Here is an 11834-nt window from a genome sequence, read left to right on the forward strand (position 1 = left end):
CGCCAACAAGGATGATGGCGATCGCTGATTGAGTACCAATACTTTCTTGAAATCGTATCGCGAAATATGTTGCAGAGATATTACCTAAGATACAGCCTACAACACCAGAGCTCAATACAAATCCCACTAAAGAAGGACCGCTTGAAAATTCAGACTGCATCCAAACTGCAATTATGCATTCGATGGATTTTCTTGGAAAATAAGTAACCGCGAGTGTCCCCATAGTCAAGAGAATTTCATGATTCATGAATATGTGGAGCATTGAGTTTATTTCTGACGTTATGCTTTTTCTATCCTCAGCTGCAAATAACGCGTTGTTCGTAGAGGATTTCCCAGAATTGGCATCGGGTTTTCCAAGTAGATACATTAAAATGATGCTTAATATTGTAAAGGAAACATATGGGCACATAAAACCCAAAAAGCTAATTTTCTGCCCTACATATTCGACTAGCGTACCAATGAATGCAGGTCCAAGAAAGGAAAACATACTCGCTGTCATTGCTATACTTAACGCAATATCTCCTTTCTTAGTTGTGGGAGAATAAATTGAGTTAATTGCCGCAAATGCGTTTGGAGTTATCATTGCATCAGCCAGTCCAAGCAAAGCACATGCAACCATCACTACGTTGAAATTTGAAAACATACCAAACAATATGTTCATTATCAGTGATGCAATTAAACCCACTAACAGAGGGAATTTATATCCAAATTTATCGCCGAGAAATCCCGATAATGGTGATGATATCACTAAAGTCACAGGCGTAATCAGTAAGACACTTAAAGCGAGCCAGGACACGGTTCTTCTAACATCACCATCTGCCTCAGTTTTATTTGTAATGTTTGTTTGGCTCTCAAAGTTACCATTGTTTTCTGACCATTGTTCTTCAAATTCTATGGTCGTGTTCATAGATGTCACTCTTTCATTGCCATTATTCGTTACCCATTTCCATTGCGCGAGAATCGGTACAATCAACGTAAAGCTTATTTTCTGTAATGCTATTGCACATAGGTATACAAGGAAATGTGCGAATTCGACTTTATTCTCCAATAGGTTGCCTGATTCCATATTTTTAGCGATAGTATCGGCGGTTATTGCGTTACACGTTACATCTCATTGCATACAGGAAAATGCAAATAGATGCTCTTATTCTTGTATACTTGATTCATTTTACCATTTTGTTGAATGATGCCTTAGGCTGCGATCACATAGAAGTATACGGTATACGGTATTCGCTATACGAAATACGCTCATTCGATCAGGCTGAGTTCATCTAGGCGTATACTATGTGAACTCAGCCTGATCGAATGAGCATATTTCATATAGCGATTAAGAGTATAGGCATGATAGGTCAGTTTACCAATTTCCTTCGTCTAATCAAATGCTTGTAACTTTACTTCTTGAGATCACATTGCATTCAATGAGGTGTCATAATGTGCAGAATTAGATAGTGCATCTATTTAAAAAAAATGAATTTACCCACATATGGTTTAGTTTTAAAATTAGGACGGTATACGCTGCACTAAAATCGAACACGCACGATTCCCACTATACTACTATACGCAGGTATACGGCCTTTTCGAATAGTCTGAATAGTGCCCTCTTATGTGACCCGGTACTATGAAATTACCTTGCTCGATTTAAGCTATACGCGTACACCTGCAAAACGTGCACCGTATACCCGAATAGTATACTTCTATGTGATCGTAGCCTTATGTGACCCGGTACTATGAAATTGCCTTGCTCGATTTAAGCTATACGCGTGCACCTGCAAAACGTGCACCGTATACCGAGTAGTATACTTCTATGTGAACGCAGCCTAATGAATAATAATGAGTCAAATAGGGCCCAAACTGACGCTAGAGTGAACACGATAATGCGATTGATTTTCTTAAGGTGTGGGATGTGAACGTTTGGGCAGTATTTATTGTGGAGCATTAGAGCACATCAGACATATCGAATTGCAGTCTGAATACGAAGAATGTCCTTCTGATATCAAATAATTTTGATTTTTTGAAATTCGCAATGAAGGTCGTTTTGGTATCACCGGGCCTGCCTTAGATTGGTTCAAATCGTACCTTGAAGATCGTAGAACAAGAGTGATGATTAACAGTGTTATGTCAGATCAGCATGTTTTCAATTATTCTGTTCCACAGGGCTCCATTGTAGGACCACAGTGTTTTATTATGTATGTCCATCCTGTTGGTGACATAATTAGGGAGCATAATGTCAAATTTCACTCGTATGCTGATGATACACAATTATTTTGTGAGTTTGATCCTAAGGTTCCTGGAGATTGTGACCGTGCTCTTGGTGTACTTTCTAACTGTATATCCAAGATAAACACCTGGATGTATCAAAACAAGTTGCAACTTAATCAAGCCAAAAGTGAGTTTATGGTAATTGCCACACCAAGAATATTGAGTGCATTGCCTGTTATTCAAATGGAGCTCGGTAACATAACCATTCAAACTACCTCCTCTGTAAAAAATCTAGGCGTCATATTTGATTCCGGCATGAATATGTCCGACCAGATCAGTGGTCTGTGTAGGAGCGTTAATTTTCATATTCGTAATCTATGGCGAATAAGAAGGTTCATTACACAAGAGGCCTGTCACCACGCTGTACGATCTTTGGTCCTGTCCCGAATAGACTATGCCAATTCGTTACTTTTTGGCGCCAAGGAAGTCGACCTCAAGCGTATTCAGCGCCTGCAGAATAAGGCTGCGCGGTTGGTATTTGCTTGTGGACGGGACCAAAGTTCGTCACAGCTTTTGTGTACTCTTCACTGGCTTCCGGTTAAGGACAGAATTAAGTACAAGATACTGTTATATATCTATAAATGTCTTCATGATCTAGCTCCTTGCTATCTTACCAATGATCTTGTTTTGTACAATATTTCAGATGGCAATGATGACTCTAGGCGTCGACTCCGTTCTTCCTCTGATGTTACCAGGCTTGTTGTTCCACGCTCGAGGCGTACGGCTGGTGACAAAGCATTTCACGTGGTTGGCCCATATCTTTGGAATCAGCTTCCTGTTGGCATCAGAGAGACGACGTCCGTCCAAATCTTCAAACGCCATCTGAAAACCCATTTATTCCCTAAAGTTTAGGGATTTGTTTATTATGTGCTTCTTTTTGATTTTTGCTTCTTGGTTTGTTTGTAATTTTGTATTATATTGTAAGGCGCTGTGATCTCTGTAGAGCGCCATATAAGTATTCGTTAATAATAATAATAATAATAATACACATTTTATGGCAAATGATTAAAAGTTGATATTTTTGATATTTAACAGTACTCGAAGTAAACTTTATAAAACTGCTGATTTATACTTAAATTGTATGTAGGTGGGATGAAAAGCCGACGATCAATTGAACATTTTGACCTCGTATTGAAGATATGGATTTTTTTCCCAAAACACCAAAATAATTAAAAAATAAAAAAAAAAAAATCCATATCTTCAATATGAAAGGTTAAAATTTTCCCAGCTACATACACTTTAAGAATATGTCATTAGATTTATAAAATTTACTTCGAGGACTATATATATCAAAAAGTGAAAAATATCAAATTTTAATAATTTGTCATAAAATTTGTATTATATCGTGAATTTCAAAAATGAAAATTATTTGATATCAGAAAGACATTTTCGTATTCAGTATGCAATTCGATATGTCTGATGTGCTCTCATGTCCCACAAAAAAATACTGTCGAAACGCTCAAAACGCTCATTCCAGATCCCTTAAGCTGAACATACACGAGGCAACTTGCCCTTTTGTTGATCATTGGCGACTTTTGGTCGAATGAGGGCGTTGTAGAAGGTTGGCAGAACGCCAGAACTAAATCGTGATCAAGGACTGGAATGACGCCAATGATCAACAAAAGGGCAAGTCCATCACAACATCCTATATAGGACTTCTTCTGATGAAGATGTGTGTCACACATCGAAAATTCAAGGGTAGTTGGGTTTTTGTGCTGAATGTCAGTTTAAACTTTTAGAAACTGTTTATCACCAGCACGTATGAACTTACATTCGAGAAAATTGACAAGTTATTTCTAATTGCTTTAAGGGAGGTGTAATGAGCGTGAACCTGGTTTGGATGCAGAGGGAGTGTGCCTGTAACAGACACAGCCACCAGAAAAGGACCAGCTCAGATCGCGCGCCAAATAAGTTTGCAGTCCAGAAATTTCATTTTTTCTCAGCCTTGCAAAAAATAGGCAGAGGTGGGAATCGAACCCGGGACCTCGGTGTTGTAAAACCTACTGCGTTACCACTGAGCCAACTGACAATCAGCTATGAGAAGTTTGATAGTAATCCTTGATATTGCTGAATAGAATAAATCAATACTGATAGGTCTATTTATCTAATGTACGATGCTATTCAAATTGGCCTATAAACTAGGAATATAATGTGAAATGACTATCAATCGATCAATCAATCAAGTTGTCAAGTTATCAACAATCAATAATAAACCGACGTAGGCCTATCATGGAATATTACTAACTAGGCCTACTAACTAATATACCAAATAAATAAAATAAATAAATAAGTCAGTAAATAAATAAATAGGCATAGGCCTAAATAAATAAATAAATATATAATGCAGAATGCAGTTAGTATAATAGTTAAAATTCCAAACATTCTATTCACACATTCTATTATAATTTTCTGCTATACACGCAAAGGACCTGTGCCTTTAATATGTCCGCGCCTAATCAATAATGAGTCTTTCACCATGCTCACACACCATGTTAAACTATTGTATCCCTGCAAGTATTATCTACTGACCAAGTCCTAACAATGAAATGGATGCTATAACGTACCCAATCAAGCGAACATATCAAGGTCATATCAGGGCGTTATACAAAGAATGGTCAAAGGTCAACGTTTCCAAAGAAGTATAGTAATAGATGTAGACACAAGCTTTCGTGCGGGAAACATAAACACATAGTCGTCAGTCGTGTGGTTTTTATGAGATTTGATACGGCGCTGAAGTTAATTGGCTGTCCCAAAATCAGTACCAGACCCGGTTTCCAGACGGCAATGTGTGTGTTGTTACAAGGAATGCAAACTCATTTTATCAATGAGTGAACCACATAGAGGAATACGACATCTATCGTGAGCCAGTCTGCATTCTGTTGCCTGCAAAAGCCGACGATCAGGTAAAAATTCTAAAAGCAGCGTGACTAGATATTTGCCTTAATTTCATGATACGTGTAAAACGCATTGAAAACGCCAAATTGCAGTCATAAAATATATAATATTAGTAAATCACCCAATCGAATGTTAACGTAGGTATGTGGAAAGAACTGCAATAACAATAACAAACTATGTGCCCAAAGAGTTGTCTTTGGCATGTCGCTTTTTTGAAATATCACCAAAAATATCAAATTTTGGAAAAAACGCCCCAAAATTTAAAACAAACACGAACCTTCCAAAATAAATATATATTAGCACTCGGCGGCCCAGTCACTACCTGCCGCTGTGATTTGGGGTAACTCATTGCTTCCCCTCTCCAGATACCGGTACTTCAAGGTCGCTCATACCCCAGCCCTTAAAGAGAGCACAACTATGCACAGAAAATAGAAAATAAATTGAATGAAGACGATTTATTTGTGCTAGGATTTCATTTAATCAAGAACATAAGAAAATATTGTAAAGGCCATAAATATACGCGCTCATGCATAGGGAGACAAACATGATAAAGTTAATCTGTTCTTTTCATTCTCGATCATTAACCTTTGGAATAGTGCACGTACATGCTGTTTGTCTCAATGCCTTCTCGGCAATCTCGGGCCATATAGTAATCGTGAAACGGTAGAACGATCTGATGGTCAGCATAGATATGGAATAAACTTGAATCCCATCCCATCAATTTAAAGCTACGTACCTTTTTTTTGCAATATTGGTTACCCAGCGACTAAAATGTATGTAGTATAACACCCAGGGATAGGCTCTGATCATTTGTTCAGTTTCAACTGAAGTGCATCGATTCACCCATGGAAGCTCCATGAGCGTGACGGTGGCGTGTATGCGGAAAGATTATGATAAGGATAATGAACTGAGTGCAATGCATTAGTCAAGATAATCGCACGCGCCGTGGAGTTATTGCATTTAGCTCGAGAGCCGATAGGCTCGAGAGCTAAATGCAATAACTCCATGGCAAGTGCAATTATCTTGACGAATGCATTGCACTCAGTTCATTATATTATTAATAATTGCTGCATTCATTATATTAGTTTTAATATTAGGGAAAATATCTTACATTTTAAAAACACCGTCAGGTCATTGACCAGCTAGGTAAAATTTAACTGGTAAAGAAAATCAATCCCTGTATAAGTTAACTATCAATGGTATCGATTGCGCCATACGTCATACTTTAGTAACTTATTCACGCATGGTTTGTAACCAATTGACTTTATGTTGTGATCATTTAATATCGTGGTTTCGAACACAGAGAGCACTGAACTGAGATGAGAAAAAAAAACATATCAACTGGACTTTATAGCTCTATAATTTGAACTTTAAAAAATCTACTTATATTAAAACACACGACATTGGGATTTTACAATTTGTTCAGTATTATAAAGCATGATCATGATATTATGCGCTAGTGTGTTTTTCCTGGCCCGGCCATGTTATTTTAGATAAAGGCCTACATGTAGGCCTATTTCATTTATAAAATGCTGAATTTTTTGCAATGGTGTCATCTTGTATAATTATGATCCACCTGTTTTTGGCCCTTTTTAATTAATAGAAGCTCGATTATTCTCATTTGATGTATGATTTATTTGAGGTCATTTATCATAATTTATGACAATGATATTTGCAAAATAGAACACCGTTTGTAACTATACCATTTTAACACCACAGAATGTATATTCGTACTTTTTTGATGGTATATATACCGAACAGACAATTATATAGTTATGTGACCTCTGTGTCGAAAGCGCCACCTAACTCTACTATATAGGCCTAGTTATGTGAAAGTAGTATTTCTAGTATTTGAGCGTGCACGTATTATCTAGAATCTATTGTTTAGCGTGCGGGTTTTAGATAATGCATTGTTTAGCGTGCAGGTTTATATAATTTGGGCTATGAAGGGTACTTCGCAAAAATAATGCACGGGAGAAGAATACATAACGATGAATAGAAACGGGCACCAGAAGTGTATACTGCAATAACGATTGATTTCGCAGTACTTATACACTAAAATAACGGATAATCTGTCTCACTATAAACACGCTCCATGACTGAGTTGATTGACTTGTATTGATTGTTTTGATACCAAATGACCCAGTGGCGTGCGCAAAGGGGGGGGGGGGCGCACAGCCCCCCACTTTTGTTGGTCATTCGGGGGAAATCGGGGAAATCAGTCATCGCCCGCACCTTACACTCCTAATTAGACTCCATTCGGGGGAACTGAACAACCTGCCCCCACACTTTCAATATGCTGCGCACGCCACTGAAATGACCCACTTCACACCAAATGCATGATAAATCGAGGGTATTTTAGGCCTCCAAAAATTTATATTCAAAATTATGTCGTTTTCTTATTATTTTATTTATTATGGTTTACTCAAGTTTATATTAAGAGTAATGATGGAATGTTAATATCATATTTAATGTGAATTTTTATACCAAAGTCAGTAAACACTAAAACACTTGATAAACACTTGTTTGTACAGTGAAGGTATAGGGGTGCTAATTATTTTATAAACACTATAAAACACTAAACCACGTTTTAAAATATAAAGATGTTTATGTTTTTCAACACAAGGTATTGTTTAAAAGCACATAATTTTGGATTTTACAATATTTTGGCTCATGATCGAGGTGACCGTGAATATGACTACGAGATCCCTTAGGATCTGCATAAACAAATCGCATGGATGGACCCAAAAAATGTTATTTATTTCTGCCACAAAAGAATGAAAATTGATGATGCATTCAAACCCATAACACCGCCCAATCATATACTTAAGCCAAATGCTGTTAAACAACTTTAAGCAATGGTGTGTGAAAGTATGTACTAATACTAGTCGTGTTCAGACGGTTATAGGATTCTCGAGGATCGGCATGCTCAAAAATTGCGATTCCTAAGTCAATCCGAGTGCGTGTCCACACGACTCAATTGCAGTCTGGATGTACTCTCAAGTTTTGCAATGACTGATGTCGCACAGTGGTCGACACCCAGTGTTATAAATATAAACTTAATACTCCGTTGGTGAGCAACGGGCGATTGGTATTTCACCTAACGCAAGAAAAGGAGGCCTATCTGATTGGCTAGAAATCGATCGCTTGATCGCTCAGTAGTGTAGTACAAACTCAAAATGGAGATATGTATTCAATTCGATTGAAATCGATATTCTATTATTGCCGCAGATAAAGAAAGTCGATAATGTACATTGTATTATAGATACAGCACCTGGATCTTACACGGGTTCCTTTGTATAATTAATTTCTCAAACAGTTGAATATATCACACTTTTTACTTTTGATTTCAAAATCTTTACTTATAAAATGCAGTAAAATATATCCACAGCAAACAGCAAGGCCCCGCTAATTAGTGTATTGCTTTTTGAGTTAGTGTATTGGAAACAAAACCTGCGTTTTACCTGACAACAAATCGAATTTTCTATAATGGCAACACCATATGTGGTACTGATCATGCGCAAATCGTAGAATAGAAACTATGCGACAGGCTCTGTGGTATTTCATATCATGTAAATGGTATGCTTAGCCTGAGTTGCTCGGCCTATCTCGAACAAAATCGCCATGCGTAGCTTTTGAAAAACGAGAGGATTCGCCGTACTATCACGGCAATTTTTGACACGAAGATATAGGGATGATGACGCTGTGTGTCGTCAGCTCTGGAATTGCAACTGATAGTTTACTGTGACCCATCTAGTGGTGTGCCGAATTGAGCCGTTTTAAATATCTGAGACAGTTAAATCAGGGTTAAATATATACAATTAATACAAGGTCATAGGTTATGCTCAGCACTCAAGAATCGCAAAATGTATCGTCTACGCGGCAGTAGAACTCGAGGATCACTTGGGTAAATCGTGAAATCCCCTAGATATCTTGGGGATACATTTGGGGGTACATTTTGGGGCAAACTTAGGTATTAAAATCCTCAAGAGCGTTTACATGGCTTTGCTTGAGTTGCAAGTTTTTGCTTGAGAACCGCGTTGCTTAAGCAGAAAGCCCGCCGTGTGGACGTGCCTAGTACTGTGTGATCAGTTTGTGCTACATTGGTTTATCTTTATTGATTGGTAGGTGACAAATTTATGAATGGACTGTGTATTCAGTCCTATTCAGTCAAATAGATGAATGGCCCGGATGAATGGGGTTATTTGTTGACTACAGCTCTATCAGGGGATCAGGTGGAAATTGGAGGGTTATGGTTTTAGATTCATTCTGCCTTTCCCCTTTATATTTCCATCACTGAGCACATGCTCAATGTATTTATTGAATTCCTTTTGTGTCTTTGCAACCATGTTGCTACCATGTGTATCCATCATCATTTCAACATCGGACTTCGGGCAAACAAATAATGCTTTTCAGTTGGCCTAGCCAGGCCAGGCCAGGCCATGTTTTGTATAATTATACCCCTATATCTTTATTATATCCTTATGATTGATTGTTCTAGATTTGAGTTTTAGCGTTTCATATATAAGATAAGGTGTGAACTTGATAATGATCCATGTAGCAGTAACTTTACCACATCTCATGAGAATCAATCTGTTGTATCATGTATTGAAAATCAATCTGTTGTTTCATGTAACCTATTTGATTTCCAGCTTATTACTGAAGACGATCTGTGTAAAATCATAGTTGTCCTCTTGATCCCATGCCTATATGTTTGGTCAAACAACATCTTGAGACCGTCGCTTCCATTCTGACTGCCATTGTCAATGTTTCCCTGTCTTCAGGTGTTTTTCCTGCAGAACTTAGTAAAGCAGTATTAACACCAGTCCTGAAGAAGCCCTCTCTTGATAGGAACCTGCTTAAAAGCAACTATCGCCTCGTTTCAAATTTGCCGTTTGTCATGTGTGTGGGCAAACTTATTGAGAAAGTGGTTTCTACTCATGTCTCCAATTACATCAACGTCTACGAGTTGTCGGATCCGTACCAGTCAGCCTACAAGGTTTCTCACAGTACCGAGACTGCGCTTACCTATGTCCAGAATGACATACTTAGGGCTATCGACAACCAGCGGGCCGTTCTACTTCTGATGCTAGATCTTTCAGCAGCTTTTGATACCGTGGATCACGGTATCCTTCTGGAATGGCTCGCTGGTGATTTTGGTATCGGTGCAAAACTGGTTCAAGACCTACATTGAGGGTAGGACTGGGAGAGTTCACATAGATGGAGTTTTTTCTGACGATAAAAGCCTCATTTATGGGGTCCCCCAGGGCTCAGTCATCGGCCCCCAGGCTTTTACGTACTACACCCGGATAGTTGGTCAAATCATTGAGAGTCATCACCTACTCTACCACATTTCCGCTGATGACGTTCAGATTTATACGATCTTTGATCCGAATTGTCACGGTGATGCTGCTTGTGCTTTATTTAAGTTGAGCCAGTGCGTTAATGATCTGCAGGCTTGGATGCTCAGAAATAGATTGAAACTCAATCAATCTAAGACTAAGTTTTGTATTGCTTCATCTGCTCACCACTATAAGACCCTGCAATATCTCACCCTTCATCTTGGTAATCAGGAAATTCCATCTTCCCCTAGCATTCGTAACCTGGGTGTTATTTTTGATTACTCCATGACAATGGCTGATCACACTACCAATTTGTCTCGTACCATTAACTGGCAGCTGCGATCTCGCAATCGTATCCGGAAATACTTAGATACCGACACTTGTTATAACATTGTCCGCACTCTCGTTTTATCCAAACTGGATTATTGTAACTTACTTTTCAATGGTATAGATAAAAAACATCTAAACCGTCTTCAAGTCCTCCAAAATAAGTCTGCCCGTTATCTTCAGGCAACCGAGCCGCAGTCATGCCTTTCCTCTTCTCCACTCTCTCCACTGGTTGCCTGATTACATCTTATTTTCAACCTCGGACCCACAAAACATCTTATGCGCTTCGATCTGACTCTGCTGTCACATTTGAAGTGCCTCGTTCCAAGAAACAAGCTGGCGATCGCGCCTTTTCAACACGGGTGGCCGCGCCTTTGGAACTAGTTGCCCATCACTGTCCGAGGTCAAGAAAACTTATACCACGTTCAAGAATCTCCTTAAAACTCACCTCTTTCCCACTGATTAGCTCTTTTCCTTTCTAGTCTTTCTCTCTTTTAGCGCTTTGCCTACTTTTGTAAAAGACGCTTTATAAATCGCATTGTTTATGTTTATGTTTATATCCATGGCGTTTTCTTTTTTAAAGAAATTTCTTGTTTACCTTGACCATGTTGACCCATAACGTCAAATGGTTGACCTGTCTTTTTAGAACTGTTTATAGCAAATTTGATCGCCCGTTTAATCATAGATAGTGAAGATCATTCCACTACGGTATATGGTTTTAAAACTAGTGCATACATTTCGAGATATATTGTGGCTGGCTATCAACGAAGGTCTATACTACACCCCGGGTTCTACCAAAAACATATATTGCAGCAATCCCGACCGAGCACGCAGACGCAGTTAAGTAAGTATGCTGTATGATCATGGTAAAATGTTTTTGTTATTCATGCCGTTAACTATACATGTACAATGTACATGATGTGGGTATTGTAGTGGTAGTTTGCTCCCCGTTTTGGTACTTTATTTTCAGTCGGTCCAACGGGCACACGCTACTGAGGTCCTGATGGGACG

At 38.5% G+C, this 11834-nt stretch overlaps 1 protein-coding gene across 1 annotated transcript; it reads left to right on the plus strand.

Moving 5' to 3' along the window:
* The first annotated feature begins 9856 nt into the window (after positions 1 to 9856).
* On the plus strand, positions 9857 to 10348 carry LOC140140422 (uncharacterized). Its single transcript, XM_072162183.1, has one exon. The coding sequence runs from the start codon at positions 9857 to 9859 to the stop codon at positions 10346 to 10348; it is 492 nt and encodes a 163-aa protein (XP_072018284.1).
* The last annotated feature ends 1486 nt before the right edge of the window (positions 10349 to 11834 follow it).

This window comes from Amphiura filiformis, chromosome 19 (genome assembly GCF_039555335.1).
Source record: "Amphiura filiformis chromosome 19, Afil_fr2py, whole genome shotgun sequence".
NCBI lineage: Eukaryota > Metazoa > Echinodermata > Ophiuroidea > Amphilepidida > Amphiuridae > Amphiura > Amphiura filiformis.